The sequence below is a fragment of the Hemitrygon akajei genome, chromosome 16 (assembly GCF_048418815.1).
Source record: "Hemitrygon akajei chromosome 16, sHemAka1.3, whole genome shotgun sequence".
NCBI lineage: Eukaryota > Metazoa > Chordata > Chondrichthyes > Myliobatiformes > Dasyatidae > Hemitrygon > Hemitrygon akajei.
The window spans coordinates 64,107,596-64,125,373 of NC_133139.1; the positions used below are offsets into that span (position 1 = coordinate 64,107,596).

The 17,778-nt window shown below is 42.1% G+C and overlaps 1 protein-coding gene across 2 annotated transcripts in view; it reads right to left on the reverse strand.

Annotated features, from left to right (window-relative positions):
* The window catches only part of smarca4a (SWI/SNF related BAF chromatin remodeling complex subunit ATPase 4a), a 107,809-nt gene that overhangs the window by 80,706 nt on the left and 9,325 nt on the right, over positions 1-17,778 (reverse strand). For both annotated transcript variants that reach the window (XM_073069046.1, XM_073069045.1), the window contains exons 2-6: positions 12,511-12,767; positions 10,115-10,247; positions 8,536-8,913; positions 6,049-6,147; positions 3,555-3,813 (exon numbers count right to left, since the gene is read on the reverse strand). In XM_073069046.1, coding sequence (XP_072925147.1) covers positions 3,555-3,813; positions 6,049-6,147; positions 8,536-8,913; positions 10,115-10,247; positions 12,511-12,732 — 1,091 coding nt within the window. In that variant the 5' untranslated portion in view covers positions 12,733-12,767. The remainder of the gene's footprint in view (positions 1-3,554; positions 3,814-6,048; positions 6,148-8,535; positions 8,914-10,114; positions 10,248-12,510; positions 12,768-17,778) is intronic.

Here is a 17,778-nt window from a genome sequence, read left to right on the forward strand (position 1 = left end):
CAGGAGGTGAAGAGTGGGAATAAAGGCAGCCCATTCTGGTTGGATGCCGGTATCAGTATTCGGATCGCTGCTTTGCATGTCAAATGTCAACTATTTGGATGATGGAATTCATGGCTTTGTGGCCAATTTTGCAGACAGGTGAAGGGGCGGGTAGTGTTGAGGAAACAGTAAGTCTGCATAAGGACACAGACAGATTGGGTGAACGGGCAAAAAAGTGGCAGATGGAATATGGTGTAGGGAAGTGTATAGTCATGCACTTTGGTAGAAAGAATAAAGGCTCGGACTAAATGGGGAAAATTCAAAAATCAGAGGTGCCCTTATGTAGGATTTCCTAAAGATTACCTTGCAGGTTGAGTAAGGAAGGCAAATGCAATGTTAGCATTTATTTCGAGAGGATTAGAATATAAGAGTGAGGACGTAAGGCTGAGGCCTTGTAAGGCATTGGTCAGACCACACTTGGAATACTGTGAACAGTTTTGGGCCCCTTAAAAGATGTGCTGACGTTGGAAAGGGTCTAGAGGTGGTTCACGAGAATGATTCTGAGAATGAAAGAGTTAACATGTGAAGAACATTTCATGGCTCTTGGCCTGTAATCATTGGAATGTAGAAGAATTAGGGGGGATCTCACTGAAGCTCACCGAATTCTGAAAAGCCTAGACAGAGCAGGTGTGAAGAGGATGTTCCTATAGTGGCTGAGTCTAAGACCAGAGGGCACAACCTCAGAAAACAGGGACATCCATTTAGAGCAGACATGAAGAGGAATTTCTTAGCCAGAGGAAGGTGAATCTGTGGAATTTATTGCCATGGATAGCTGTGGAGACCAAGTCATTGAGAATATTTAAAGAGGAAGCTGATGGGTTCTTGATTAGTCAGGGCATCAAAGGTTACAGGAAGAAGAAAAAAGAATGGGGTTGAGAGGGATAATGAATCAGCCGTGATGAAATGGTAGAGCAGACTCAATGGGTCTTGTGATATAATTCTGCTCCTATGTCTTATGGTCTCCGCCCGAAATGTTGACTGTTTATATAGATGCTGCCTGACCTGCTGAGTTCCTCCAGCATTTTGTGTGTGGTGCTCAGAAAGTAGACTTAGCTAAAGTGAAGAATGGGAAGAGAATTTCAGAGGTTGGTTCCTGGAGATGAAAGCACAGGTGTAGAAAATAAAATGGGTGCTGGACAAGAGACTAAAGCTGCCTTCATCTCCATTGACTCTTCACCGCTGACTGGGGAAATCAGCCAACTTAATCAAAGACACAACCTCCCAGTCACTTATACATAGAACATAGAATAGTACAGCACAGGAACAGGCCCTTTGGCCCAAGATGCTGTGCTAAACTAATAAAGCTAATGATACCCAATCTCTTCTGCCTGCACATGGTCCACATCCCCTGCGCATTCAAGATTCTCTTAAACACCTCTATTACATGTAGCTTCACCACCATCTCTGTCAGCACATTCCAGGCACCACCACTCTCTGTGAAAAAAAATTGCTCCACATATCTCCTTTGAACTCTCTCCCTCACACCATAAATACATGCCTTCTAGTATTATACTTTTCAATTCTGGGAAGGAGATACTAGTTGTCCACCCAATGCCTCTCATAATTTTATAAACTTGGATCAGGTCTCCCCTCAGCCAATGCAGCTTCAGGGAAAATAAGCCAAATTTGTCCAACCTCTTCTACAAATCCAGAGAACATCCTGGTAAACCTTCTCCTCCTTCTCTTATCAGCTTGGAGAGACAGAAGCTTGAGAACGTGTATCACCAGGCTCAAGGACAACTTTTATCCTGCTGTTATAAAACTTTGCTTGGACCTTTTATACAGTAAAGATGGGCTCTTAATTCACAATCTACCTTGTTGTGGCCTTATGCACCTTATTGGCTAGCTGTGCCGTACTTTCTATGTAACTGAAACACTATTCTGTACTACTGTATTCCGTATTCTGTACTACTTCATTCCTCCAACAAAATCCAACCTTGGCGCCTCACCGCGGCGTAGGAGTGACACAGGCCGAACATCAGCGAAGTACGGTGGAGATTCGTTCTCTGGCAGGTCTAACCTAGCTGTGAAGGTGATGTTCCATCGGTACACTACTAGACTAGATCTAGTAGTAGGATCGTGGCTAGCTAAGTCAAGGAGGTAAGCATGCCTTTGCTACTTCCTAGGTTATGCCTCTTCAGGCAAAGGCTGCACCCAACCAGGACGCCGGCAGCAGGGCGTCTGATGGTGTCTGTGGCAGATGAATCCAAAAGGGTCAATGGTACAGTCACCTTGGTGGCATGCAGAGGAATCAGAGTGCTGGTCAACGGATGGCATCACTAGACTAGTTAGTTGTCACTGTGGGGCAGCTTTCTTATCCGCAAAGTCTGTTACACTCCTGTGTACCACTTAGCATCAGATTTGGAACCCCAGAGAGACTGTATGGTGGGGGCACGACACCATCTATCTTATTACTGTGCAAGGTGTGTTGGAGTAGAGCTTCTGGACCAATGCTGGTCTTGTGGCTCATAAATGTGCCTGCACAGACTAAACTCTCAGCACAGTCAACATCGAAATCGATGGACAGCTGAAGAACTACTTCATTCAATGGAATGATCTGATGACACACAAACAAAAGCTTTTCATTGGGTTAGTAAGTTTGCAGACCACAGGAATGTTGGCAGGAGTTGTGAGTAATGTGGAGGGTTATTGTAGGTCGCAGTGGAACGTTGACAAGGTGCAAAGCTGGGCTGAGAAGTGGCAGATAGAGTTTAACCCAAAAAAGAGGGAAGTGATTCACTCTGCAAGGCCGAGTTTGAAGACAGGGTTAATGGCAGTGTGGAGGAACAGAGGTATCTTGAGGTTACATCACCCAAAGTTGTCATGCAAGTTGTTAAGAAGGCATATGGTATGTTGGCCTTCATTGGTCAGGGGACTGAGTTCAAGAGCATCATGGCAATGTTGCAGCTGGTTAGACCATACGTCTTCAGATCTGGTCGCTTCATTATAGGAAGGATGTGGAGTTCTATGTTCCATGAATCCCGGTACATGTGACAGTAATAGCTCACAGTCTTAGGGAGTTGCAGGATTGAAGTAGGTTAAGGAGGAAGACATAGTGATGAACAAAAAAGTTACAACGGAGGATGAGAGGTATCCTGATAGAGATGATGAGAGGCATTGATCGTGTGGATAGCCAGAAGCTTTTTCCCAGGGTTGTAATGGCTAACAAGATGTGGCATAGTTTTAAGGTGCTTGAAAGTAGGTACAAGGGGGATATCAGAGGTAAGTTTTTCACGCAGAGAGTGGTGGGTGTGTGGAATGCACTGCCAGCAATGGTGGTAGAGGCAGATACAATTGGGCCCTTTTAAGGGACTCATAGATAGCTACATGGAGCTTAGAAAAACAGTGGGCTATGCAGTAGGGAAATTCTAGGTAGTTTCTAGAGAAGGCTACACGGTCAGCACAACTTTGTGGGCCAAAGTGCCTGCAATCAGCTGTAGATTTCTATGCTCTATGTTAAACGCCTATCAAACGTCTGGAGGATGGAATGCACAGCCCACACAGCTGCTCCTTACCGGTACTCGCGTTCCTGCAGCAGTTCGACTGGGTCCAGCCCTCGTGGCTTCTGAATAGGCGTGATCCGGTTCTGCTTCTGATGGTGTTGCACCATGGGGGGCGGCTGAGCCGGTTGCCCCGGCGACTGCGTCTGGGGTGGCATCACCGGCGAGGCGGCGGGTGGCACGGCTGGTGGAGCGGGGGAGGGTCGGCCGGTGGGCTGAGGGGGAGCAAGCTTCTGAGGGGCTGTGGTTGGAGCGGTGGCATTGGCCATTGGAGCTGGAAAAGGAAGATCAGAGTGAGAATCGTGAGGATTCAACCATCAACCAACACTGCGCCGTCCGGTGTCATTTCCAGTCTGTAACCGTTTCCCACCCACCGTTGCTCCAAAATTCTTCCACCGAGCATGGTCTATATTGAGAGTGAAAGGTCCTCCTTCACTTCAAAGCTCACTCAACCTATCCTCAGAAAATCGCTGTAATCTGGGAGCATCTTGGTAAACCTTTCTGCACCTGCGCCAGTAATTTTACATCCCTCTTTTCTTTCAAAGGAGCCACCCATTGCCTGAGAACTAGGTGGCTCGATGTGCTATTCCAGGAGGCAGTTAAGAGTCTACCACCAACTACAAATAGGCCAGACTAGAAGAGATTAGATGTCCCTCGCTAAAGGACATCAATAAACCAAGCGGGTTTTTAATGTCAATCTGGAATTTTATCTTTAGATTCATAGAGTGCCACAACAAGGGAACAGGCCCTTCAGCCCATTTTGTCTATGCTGACCAAGATAACCATCCAAGCGCTACTGCATGTCCCACTATTCTACATTTCTCACTGTTACTAAGTTCCAGAATTAAGTAATTGAATTTAACTTTTCTAGCCACAGTGATGGTGCTTGATCTTATGTCTCTGGTCCCAGGCATCACAGCTGATTCTTTCACTACAGAAAACAGATTTTACTTAGCTATACAAACAAATCCTTCTAAACTCATTGGATCAGACCACCATTCAACCTTCAGTGCCATGAATAAGTAAGCCAGCTTTATTTAATTAGAGGATGATCATGAGAATGATCCTGGGAATGAAAGGGTTAACATATGAGGACCATTTGATGGCTCTGGGCCGATATTTGTTGGAGTTTAGAGGAATGAGGTGGTGTCTCATTGAAACCTATTCAATATTGAAAGGCCTAGATAGAGTGGATGTGGAGAGGATATTTCCAGTTATAGGGTAGACTTGGACCAAGGGCATCCCTATAGAATTGAGACAAGGAGGAATTTCTTTAGTCAAAGGCTGGTAAATCTGTGGAACTCTTTACCCCAGATAGCTGTGGAGGCCAAGTCATTGGGTATAGTTGAAGTGGAGTGAATAGGTTCTTGATTAGACCATGAGACAAAGGCTATGAGACATGGGAGCAGAATTAGGCCATTCAGCTCACTGAACCTGCTCCACATTAGATTAGTAAGGTGTCAACGATCATGGTGAGGAGACTTGAGGTGAATAATAAAGTAGCCGCAATCAATTGGCGGAGTAAACTCAATGGGCTGAAAGGCCTAATTCTGCTCCTATGTTTGGTGGTCTCATTGTCTAATGGGGTTGAGAGGGATAATAATCGGCCATGATCAAGTGGCAGAGCAGAGTTGATGGCTGAAAGCTAATTCTGCTCCTGTCTTATGGTCTTATAACTCAACCCTACCTAAGTGCTCCTGCAACTTCTCCACCTTGTTGCCACATTTTAAACCTCTTCCACCTTATTAGGTTGAAATCAAACACACTGCACTTTCTCCTCGCCCCTCAGGAAGAAGACAGCAGAGTGACATAGCCAGTATATCACTGCCTCATGGCACCAGAGACCCGGGATCAACCTCAGGTACTGTCTGTGTGGAGCTTGCTTGTTCTCCTCTGGGTGCTGCAGTTTCCTGCCGCTTCTCAAACATATCGGTTGGGATTAGCTGTACTTGTCCCATGTATATATATCGAAACATATTGCAAGATGTAAACTTTGTGTCAAATCTATTCAACAAAATTGTGCTGGGGGCAGCCCGCAAGTGTCACTATGCTTCCAGTGCTAACATAGCATGCCCACAACTCACTAACCTTGACTGGCACGTCTTTGGACTGTGGAAGGAAACTGGAGCACCCAACGGAAACCCATGCGGCCACGGGGAGAATGTACAAATTCTTACAGATGGCGGCAGGAATTAAACCCCAGATCTTACAGATGCCGCTATAGTTTAGTTGGTTAATTGGCCACTGTATATTGTCCCTAGTGCATGGGTGAGTGGCAGAATCTGGCGAGATTGTCTCAGAATGTATGATCAGTGTAAATAGGTGGATGATGGTCGGCATATTCTGGGTGGGTGTTTCTGTACTTTATGAATCTATCTCTGCATCTAAAACCTAAATCTCCTCTGAGTCCTTCTTCCCAACATCCACTAGAATACAAGCTCCGGAAATCACGTGCTTACTGACCTATGACTTTTGTGCTGGTTTGACTGACTGCCCCAAAGGGCCTTACCTTCTGGCCAGGGTTTGGATGGGCCACCAGGAGGTTGGCATTGCATTCCCTGATTGACTACAGCAGATCCAGGAGGCATCATGTTGGATCCTCCCATGCCTATAACAAAGAGGCAAGGAGGAAAACAGACAGCAGAAGAAGGTCAGCATCAAGATGAGTGCAATTGAATAAAGATAACTAACAAACAAGAGGAAGTTCAAGTGAGGGACCAAGATCTGGAGATAGTTCCTGCCAGGATATACAAATTGTTCTCCCTTCTCCAATGGATGCAGTAAGTACCATGGTGCCAATGAATCAAACTCCTATTGGCTGTCAAGAAATTGGTGCTCCTCCTAATCTTCATCCCTGTAACGACAGGAATTTGGGGCTTCCTCGTGATCACGGAGGAACAGAGATCTGCGGGGAAATTAATGCGGTAGTAAAACCAGAAGGGATTGCCCAATCTACTCATGCTCTAGTGCTTACTGTACCAATGCAGTGGTAGTCTAATATGCCAGTGCTCCAAGGCAAGGTGCTCATACCCACTGCTGTACCCATTGTCCCAGCACTGAACAATCCCAATCAATGGCTATGTGTTACAAAAGAAGTCTAGCCTTTCAAAAAGCAAGGACAAGGTATGAAAGAGATAGTCTAGCAACTCAGACTCAAAGCTCTCACATTTGTGCAGTTATATTTCAGCAGTCTCAGTCTTACGGAGGCAGAAGGTACTAAGCCTTAAGACAAGGACTATTATTAGGATGCGAGACAGTTTCTTCCCCCAGGCTGTGAGACTACTGAATTCCCTATCACTACCCAGGACTCATTATGTATGAAGTGCCAGTAGCATTATACTGTTTACTTTTTAACCTGTATCATAAATGTACCTGATGCTAAATGTCAATCCTCTGGAATATATTTTATTGTTTATTAAGTTATTTGTGGTAATATTACTTTATGTGTTGTGTGCGTGTTACATGTAGTGTGTTGGTCCAGAGGAACATTGTTTTGTTTGGAGAAATACTGTACACTTATACAGGTGAATGACAATATACTTGAATTTGAACTTCAAGGGATGAAGAGGAATGCTTGACTGCATTATACAGAAGGCTACTGGTTCCAGTGCTTTGTGATCAGCACTTTGAAAGAGCTCTCCCACTTATTCTAATCTAGGTATCTTTTATTCTTACACTACAGCTCAGTGGAAGGCCTTTCTGGCCCACTGAGCCCGTGCTGCCCACTTAAATCCACGTGACCAATTAACCTACTAACCAGTAGATCTTTGGAATGTGAGAGGAAACGAGAGCACCCAGAGGAAATTCACACAGTCACAGGGAGGATGTACAAACTCCTTCCAGGCAGTGGCGGGAATTGAACCCGTGTCGATCGTGCTGTAATAGTGTTGTGCTAACTACTATGCTACTCTACCAGCCGACATTACTTAGTCCTTATGCTAAGATTGAATTTACTTCCCTTTTAAGCACCACATTACACATCAAAACAGCTAACTATGTAAAATATACTCAGTGGCAACTTTATTAATTATGCCGGTACACCCACTTGTCAATGCAAAAATCTAATTAGCGAATTAGAGAAAATACACACTCAGTGAGCACATTATTAAGTACACTTGTACACTTGCTCCCTAATCAAGCATCTAATGGACCAACCATATGGCAGCAACTCAATGCCTAAAAGCATGCAGACATGGTCAAGAGGTTCAGCTGCTGTTCAGAACAAACATCAGAATGGAGGAGAAATGTGATCTAAGTGCCTTTGACCATGGCATGATTGTTGGTGCCAGATGGGGTGGTTTGAGTATCTGAGAAACTGCTGATCTCCTGGGGTTTTTGCACACAACAGTCTCTAGAGTTTACAGAGGATGGTGCAAGAAACAATAAGAGTCCAGTGAGCAGCAGTTCTCTGGGTGAAAATGCCTTGTTAATGAGAGACAGCAGAGGAAACTGGCCAGACCGATTCAAGCTGACAGGAATAACCATGCATTACAACAGTCGTGCGCAGGAGAGCATCTCTGATTGCACAACACATTGAACCTTTAGGTAGCAGGCAACCATGAATATATACTCATGAAATACCTAATAAAGTGGCCACTGAGTGTATATTCTCCACAGCTCCCTCTGGTTCTTCAGCCAATTATCCTAAGTCTGTACCCTCCAGGTGCTGACCTTCCTGCCAGTTTAAACAATTTCTCCTTCCTTACGATATCATTATTTTGCACTGCTGCACCTCTGTTCATCAGCCCAGTTAGATTTGTGGCAATCCTAATGGTAGGGGATTTTAAGACATATGTTATGTATGTATGGCATGTAGTAGATCATTAAATACTTGCACTGAAGTGTGGCCCTGGTGAGTTGCTAAGACAGGAACACATTTGTCATGCTATGCGACTGTAGGCAGCAGGCTGCCTGCTTCTTGGCGGAGCTTAGCCAGCATACCGATGTCAACAGTCATCGAGAGCGCGACTCGTCAAGAGGTAAAAGAATTGGGTACCAAGTGGCCTGTTGTAGTTTCCTGGTGTTGGGACAGACGCTGCCCCGGTGGCAGGGGTAGATGGTGGAGGTAGCGACGACATTGGCTGCTGCTGCATTCCAGGCGGGGGTCTCTTCCCCTGGACAGCCAGCTGGAGGTGGTCTGGAATGGGCTGTCCTCTTGCAAGCATCTTGTACGCCATGATCTGTGCCCGCAGCTGGTGCAGCTGCCCCTGGTTGAAAGGCGAGGGTCCTCGGCTTTGCTGTCCCACAGTCTGGGGCTCCCCACCGTCCATGGGAAGGCCGCCTGGCCCAGCGGGCATGGGGGGCCCTGAAGGGGGGCCATTAGCAGGCACAGGGCTCGGGGCATGCTCTGGACCTCCCAGTGGAGAAGGGTAGCCTGAAACGAAAGACGTGTGGCAGGTTACATTTATACCTTCTCCTGCTTAAACAGCAACCATTTACGTTTACTTCGCTACTGTTTACTGACTGAAGCATTTCACAGGACATGATGTCAAACACCACAAGGTGCTGTCAGGAGACTGGCGATCAATCGTTTGGTCAAACAGGTAGCTCTAAACAAAAGACCTGGAAGTGCTTGGTGACATTCTAAAGGAATTATAGTTATAGACTTAGCCAGCTCCGTCAGGGGCTACTGTCCAAGGCAGCTTCAACAGGCAGTGCCTTAAGAAGGTGGCGTTCATTACTAAGGACCCTCTCCATCTTGGACATGCCCTTGTCGTAATTATCAGGGAGGAAGCACAGCGACCTGAAAACCCAAACTCAACGATTCAGGAACAGCTTCTTCCCCTCCACCTGAACAATCCACAAACCCATGAATACTATCTCGCTGTTACTCTTATACACTAGTTATTTCTGTAACTTCTAGTCACTTTTATGCCACCCCCTTGCTGTTCCAACAAAAGACAAACTGCACATCATGGAAGTGAGTGATAATAAATCTAATTCTGAGATTAAGATCCAGGCAGATAGAGTTAAGTGCTGGTGCCGAAATGAACTGGCAATATCGAAGAGGGCAGGAGGGTCATTGGGGATTGGTAAATAGATGGAGGTATGTGGGATACATACGTGTGGGGTGAAAATTTTAAAATATGTTAGATTGGCTAACTCCGAACGTTGGAGACACAATAAACTGCAGGTGCTGGATTCTGGAGTAGCAATCTGCTGCAGGAACTCAGTGTGTCAAGTAGCATCTGTGGGGGGGGGAGGGATTGTCGATGTTTTGAGTTGAAACCCTGGAACATCAATAATTCCTCCCCCCAACAAAGATGCTGCTCAATCTGCCAATTTTCTCCAAGCAATTCCATTGTTTGCTGAATGCAGCGCAATGGTGGGGATGTGGAACTTGGAACAGGTTAATTAAAGGGGATTGGAGTTCTCAGCACAGGAAACAAACACTACTGAATCAGATGGAGTCCAATGCTAACAGTGGTCTCTGCAAGAGCCCAGGGACAAGTTAAATTGATGGAGTGAAGTGGAAGCCCAGAAGGTGAGAGAGAACAGTATAGTAATTACTAGAGAAATTATGTGTTGCTTTAAATATGAAGCAAATAAGAACTGCACAGAAGCAAATGCTGTACCTTGAGAATGCTGGTCCATTGGACTGGGCGGTGGCCCCATGCCACTGTGTCCGCTTGACCTCATGCCCATGCTTTTCATCTGACCGTAGCGCGGGTCATCGGGCAGCACCTTCTCATGCATTGATTCCATTGCCTGTGAAGAAACGAGATTTTGGAGGCGGCGACCGTTCAACTAGCAGGGAACTGTAGTTGCACAGTTACTATTATCCATTAATGTCACAGCCTTCTGGTGCTGCGTGGAGCTGGGCTCCCAAGGAAACAGATGCAACAAGACCGAGGAGTGTGGTGGGGTGGGGGGCGGGGGAGGAGAGTAAGAAAAGCTTTAATGCTGTTAACCCAGCGAACCCAAAGCTGAACCGTAGCAGGAGCCTCGGGGGTCTCTGCTGGGCAAGCCGACGGTACGAGCAACAAAATGCGTGCATGTGAGAGGCACGGAAACCAGGCGAGAAGGAGCTACCGGCAGGCTTCCTACTGAAGCAGCCTTTCCTCCAGCCTGCAGGCACTGATTAGCGCAATGAATTCTGCTTACCACACGTGTTGCAGTTAAAATGTCAAAGTCACCCTCTCAGCCAACAGTGACATCGAGCTACAGAGTGATGAGGAAAGGAAGAGAACCTGAACTTAACTGTTTAACATCGATAAACACAAAGAAATGCTTGAAGTGACTGAGGAGTTAGGCCAAACAAATAAACTGGCATATGAAGAGAAGGAACAAAGAGAGAGAGATGGTATATAAATACATTAGGAAATTAGTAGCAGATTGGGTAGTACACAGAGCAAATGATATAACAGGTCTTTAGCATAATGTGTTTCAAAGTGTAAATGAGGGGTACGGTATATCGGGGTTTTATACCAAAGAGAGTTGTTCATCAGGGTGTTACACAAAAAAAAGCACAGCTAAGGTGCTTTACTAAGAGGTTTCATAGATTACAGAGACAATATTTGTAAGTAAGAATGCAGGAAAAGTTTGTGCTTTACATATGCAAAGAGGCAGGGTGCCACACTGTGGATTATACGGGTCAAAAATAGCAAGTCAGAGGTTATAAAGCAGAGGAATTCACAAAGAGGATACAAGGATAAAAATGTGGAATAATTTTAGCTCACACAAAGAGGTAGTAAGTACCATTTTATCTACCACCAGCTATCTCTGGTACACCCTAATGCCCCTGAGATATGTGTGCAGAATGATGCATACAATTCCAAAACATATATAAAATGAAACACACTTAATTCTTAGAATCTTGAAATGATATATATTTCATTTATAGAACCTTGCAGGTATGAAAGGTGCATTTGTCCCATCGTACGTGAACCAGTGTTTAGAAAGAGCTAACAAATTAGTCATGTTCTGTCCAGTCTGATATCCCCTGAACTGTTTTCCTTTTTAAGAATTCATTCAACTTCCTTTGCAAAGTTCCCCTCAGGTCTGCTTATGCTGAACTTTAAGTCAGTACATTCCAAATCAGAACAGTTGGGTGTTTAAAACATTAAAAACACACATATCCCTCCGTGTGTTCTTTTTTAACCATTAGGGACCCATTACTTCTGGAACCTGATTGGCAACCAAAAAAAGTGGTCATGAAATCTATCATGGTCTTCAAAGCTTTTTCCACTCAATATAAGTGTTTGGAAAGCCACACTGAATCCACATTAAGGAAATTTTGGGCATTGGCGTACACATGATGATGAGGCAGTGATAAGACCCCGCCAGGAGTACTGTGAGCAGCTTTGGGCCCCCTATCTAAGAAAGGATGAGCTGACATTAGAGAGGGTTCAGAGGAAGTTCATGAGAATGATTCTGGGAATAAAAAGGTTACTATATGAGGACCGATTGATGATCCTGGGCTGTGAAGGCCAAGTTGTTGGGTATATTTAAGGCAGAGGTTGATAGATACAGGGTATGAAGGGTAATGGGGAGAAGGCAGGAGACTGAGGCTGAAGGGAAATGGATTAGCCATGATAAAGTGGCAGAGTAGACTCGATGGGCCAAATGGCCTAATTCTGCTCTAATGGCCTTATGGTCATACTGCTTTTTGAATAAATATATGGAAAGGAAGCTTCTCACATCATTCCCCCACCCACTTCTCCTTCACCTGATCTCCCCTATCACCTGCCAGTTTTTAATCCTTTCCCTCCCATTTATTCTGAACTCTTTCCCCAATCTTTCCAGTCCTGATAAAGGTCTCGGCCTGATGAAGGGTCTCAGGCTGAACTATCAACTGTCTATTTCAGTACATGGATGCTGCCTGACCTGCTGAGTTCCTCCAGCAATTTGTGTGAGTTACTCACGAGTATTCTTTTTTACGCTTATAAACACCTTCAGATTATTTCTCAAATACTCTTTACACTTCTGCCACAAAGATTATAGATTATCAGGTAAACTTCTGCCTGGTTACCTTATGAAGTTGGTGTATGCTCTCTGTTGGGTACCCTCCAGGTGCCTGAGGATTCATGGAATGCCCTGCGGATGGGGGCCCCGGACTTGGTCCCATCATGCTGTGTGCCGATCCAGGTGAGGGACCAGGACTGGGGCCCAGCATTGATCCAGGTGAGGGTCCAGGTCCTGGGGAGGGGCCCGGCCGAGGTGTGCCTCCCATTGGAGGATCCGGAGTTGACATCTTTCAGCAGCGCTCTTTGACAAATCGCCGCCTGCCTTCAAAGAGAAAGATACGCATTACTCACAGCATCCCATCAACCATACTGTGACATGGAGTATCGGAGTGTCATAGACACAGAGTCACAAAGTCACATGGAAACAGACTCTTTGGCCCAACCTATCCATGCCATCCAAGATAGTCCCTTTTTAAAGTTCAAAGTTCAACATAAATTTATTATCAATATATGTCACCATATACAACCCTGAGATTCATTTTCTTGCGGGCATACTCAATAAGTCCAACAACCACAATAGAATCAATGAAAGACTGCATCAACAGGGTAGACAACCAAAAGGCAACAAACTGTGCAGATACAAAAAGAAATAAAATAAAAAGTAATAATAAATAAATAAATATTAAGAACATGAGATGAAGACTCCTTGAAAGTGAGTCCATAGGTGTGGGAACAGTTCAGTGATCAGCGAGGTGAAGATGAGTGGACTTACTCCTCAGTTCAGGAGACTGATGGTTGAGGGTAATAACTGTTCCTGACCCTGGTGGTGTGAGTCCTGGGGCTCCTGCACCTTCTTCCTGATGGCAGCAGTGAAAAGAAAGCAAGTCCTGTGTGGTGGCAGTCCCTGATGATGGATGCTTTCTTGCAACAACGTTCCATGTAGATGTGCTAAATGATAGTGAGAATTTTACCAGTGATGGGCTGTATCCACTACTTATTGTACAATTCTCCATTCAAGGGCATTGGTTTTTCCATTACAGGCTGTGATTCAGCCAGTCAATATACTTTCCACCACACATCTAATAAGTTGGTCAAAGTTATAGATGTCATGCTGAATCTTCGTAAACTCCTAAGAAAGTAGAGATGTTGCTGTGCTTTCTTCTTAATTGTACTTAAGTGCTGAGCTCAGGACAGTCCTGTGAAATGATAACACTGAGGAATTTAAAGTTGTTGACCCCCTTCACCTCTGACTCCCCAATGAGGACAGGCTCGTGGACCTCTGGTTTCCTCCTGAAGTTAATAATCAGCTCTCTGGTCTTACTGACATTGAGTAAGAGGTGGTCGTGGCACCACTCATGCCAGATTTTCAATCTGCCTCCAATATGCTGATTCATCAGCATCTTTGATTTGGCCTACTACGAAGGTGTCACTAGCAAACTCAAATATGGCATTGGAGCTGTGCTTAGGCATACATTAAGTGTACAACAAGTAGAGCAGGTAAAACAAAATGTTGTTTCTTCTTCCTGAAAGGCTTTAGTGCTTGGAACGTCACATCTGTTTTGATGTGTTTGAATAAGTTTTAAACTCTCTTTTAAAACACTAATTCAGTATTATTCATTTATGGGTTTTATCATTTTAATTTTTTTTAAATCATTTTGTTTTATATATATAATACTAATTTTATATTTTCATTTTTGTTATACCAACCCTTTCTTATAATATGAGTGGTTTGTATCTTTTATTCAACTTTTTTTGTTTGAGTTGCCGTCTTGAAACATGGGGGTAATTTTAGTGTTAGATTGCTTGCTTGCCTCTTTTTGGCTTTTTTCCTGGGGTTTTGAGGGTGGAGGGAGGGGGATTTTTCTTCTTTCTTTTCTTTTTGCTTGCTTTATGCTTAGTTTTACTGCATGGGCTCATATGAAACTACAAAAATGGTTGCAGTGCCGTGACTTCCGGTTTCTCCTTGAACTTACTTCCCTCTTCTGGATTCATGAGTTCATCTTTTTTTTAACCTTATGTGTTAATTGTAATAAATATTGTCAATATGGATAGGGTTATTAATTTTGTTTCTTGGAATACTAATGGTTTAAATCATCCGATCAAACGGAAAAAAATATTCAAAGTATTCCATAGAATGAATGCTAATGTTATCTTTGTACAAGAGACTCATGTAAGGAAGGTGGATAGTCAACGCTTTTTTAGGTTTTGGAAAGAACAACAATATCACTCGAATCCTCAAGCCAAAGTAAGAGGCGTTTCCATTTTTATAGATTCTTCAACCTCCTTTATACATCATGAAACAATTTCAGACCCACAAGGTAGATTTTTGCTTATTACTGGTCTACTTTTTAATCAAAAAGTTGTTTTAGTTCATGTTTATGCTCCAAACACTGATTGTCCTGAATTTTTTAAGAGTCTATTTACATCCTTTCCCAATTTGAATCAGTACAGACTGATAATGGGTGGGGATTTTAACTGTTGTTTAAACCCTTCGATGGATAGATCCAAGCCCACCCAAGTTCTTCCGAATAAATCGGCCTCTCTTATCAACTCCTTTATGACTGATTCAGCAATTTTCGAAATTTGGTGTTTTTTACACCCCAATGACAAAGAGTTTTCATACTTTTCTCATGTTTATCATAATTATTCAAGAATTGATTACTTTTTCATTGATCACCGTTTACTTACAGATGTTATCGATTGTAAATATGACTATTACCATTTCTGATCATGCACCTTTGAAGTTATCTATTAAGATAATGGATTCATCTATTAATGCTAAATCTTGGAGGTTCAACTCTACTTTATTGCAGGTCTTAGACTTTGTCAATTTTATCAATCAACAAATTGATTTGTTTTTCTCAACAAATTCACAACAGAGATCTCTAGTGGAATTTTATGGGACACTTTTAAAGCATTTATTCGTGGGCAGATTATTTCATACTCTGCTGGAGTTAGGAAACAAACTAATTCTAAAATATTAACATTGGTTGATAAAATCAAAGCAATTGATAAGATTTATTTAGTGACCCCCAGCAAAGAACTTTATAAAGAAAGAGTGGAACTTCAAATGGAGCATAGTTTGTTATTATCCTCTTCGATTGAAAATCAGTTAATTAAATCTAGAACCCAGTTTTATGTATATGGAGATAAGTCTGGTAAATTATTGGCTAATCAATTGAAAACTGCTTTGGTTAAACGACAGATTACTAGGATTCGTAAACAAGATGGCACTCTGACGATCGACCATAAAGAGATAAATAAAGCCTTTCAAGATTTTTATAATTCCTTATATCAATCAGAATTTGCTGAGGATTCTTTTATAATAAATGAGTTTTTAAGGAAATTGAATATTCCAAAATTAACAGTAGAGGATAGTGTATTCTTAGATACACCTATCACGGAAACTGAAATAAAAAAGGCTATTTTTTCAATGAATTCCAGTAAAGCTTCTGGTCCAGATGGTTATTCTGCAGAATTTTAAAAATCTTTTTCCTCTATACTTTCTCCTTGGCTTTGTAAAATTTTTAAAGATGCGTTAATTATAGGCAAATTGCCACAATCTTTTTATGAAGCTTCTATTTCTTTAATTCTTAAAAAAGATAAAGGCCCTATTGAATGTGCATCCTATCGGCCTACATCCTTGCTGAATATGGATTTTAAGATTTTTAGTAAAATTTTGGCTACTAGATTAGAAAATATATTACCTCGAATCATTTCTGAAGATCAGACTGGATTTATTAAAAATCGCTATTCATCTTTTAACATTAGAAAATTAATTAATATTATTTATACTCCTTCACCCAAAATACCAGAATGTGTCATTTCTTTAGATGCTGAAAAAGCATTTGATAGAGTTGAATGGCCATATTTATTTAATACGATGCAGCATTTTAATTTTAGTTCAAAATTTATATCATGGATTAAATTAATATACCATAAACCCCTGGCTTCAGTTTTTACCAATAATCAAAGATCTCCTTTTTTTCAGTTATTCCGTGGTACAAGGCAAGGTTGTCCTTTAAGTCCTTTACTATTTGACATCGCTTTAGAACCTTTGGCTATAGCCATTCGTGAATCACCTAATATTTTGGGTATTACTCGTGGGGTGGGGACGTATAAGTTATCATTATATGCTGATGATTTGTTACTATACATATCTGACCCTGAAAGATCTATTCCTGCTATTTCGTCCTTGCTTGCTCAGTTTAGTAACTTTTCTGGTTATAAATTGAATTTTAATAAGAGCGAATTATTTCTATTAAATATGCAAGTTCCAATTTATAATCATTTACCATTTAAAGTTGTTACAGATTATTTTACTTATTTAGGTATTAAAATTACTAAAAAAACATAAAGATTTATTTAAAGCTAACTTTTTACCCTTAATTGACCAAATTAAGCAACTTGCTATTAGGTGGTCTCCACTATCTTTGTCATTGGTTGGTAGAATTAATGCTATTAAGATGATGGTATTACCCAAATTCTTATATTTATTTCAAGCATTACCAATTTTTATTCCTAAATCTTTTTTTGATATTATTGACTCCAAAATATCTTCTTATCTGTGGCAGAATAAAAATCCTAGACTAGGCAAAAAATATTTACAGAAGCCTAAGAAGGAGGGCGGTTTGGCTTTGCCAAACTTGAGATTTTACTATTGGGCAGTTAATATACGATATTTAATATTTTGGACACAAGAATTGACTACAGCTGCTTGCCCACAATGGGTAAATTTGGAATGTAAATCTGTACAAGACTTTTCATTGTTTTCAATCTTAGGATTTTCACTTCCTTTTTCTTTATCTAAATTGAATAAACAAATAACTAATCCTACAGTCAAATACACATTGCGAATTTGGTTTCAATTTCGTAAATTTTTTGGTTTGAATAAATTTATTTTATCATGCCCTATAATATCTAACTATTTCTTTCGGCCCTCTTTTATGGATCAAGCTTTTCTTTTATGGAAAACAAAAGGTATAACATGTTTTCATGATTTGTTTTTGGTTGATAGCGTTATGTCCTTTGAACAGCTATCTAATAAATATAATTTACCTAAAACCCATTTTTTTAGATATTTGCAAGTTAGAAATTTTTTGTATAATGAGTTACAGTCTTTTCCGAAACTATGTCCATTGGACATTACGGAAAGAATTTTAGCTCTGAATCCTTGTCAAAAGGGTTTAGTAGCTGTCATTTATAATATGATCATGAAAATACAGCCAGATGTATCAGAAAAAAATAAGAAGGAATGGGAAGAAGAACTTCATTGTCTTATATCCACTGAGCAGTGGGAGAAAATTTTACTATTAGTCAATTCGTCCTCTATT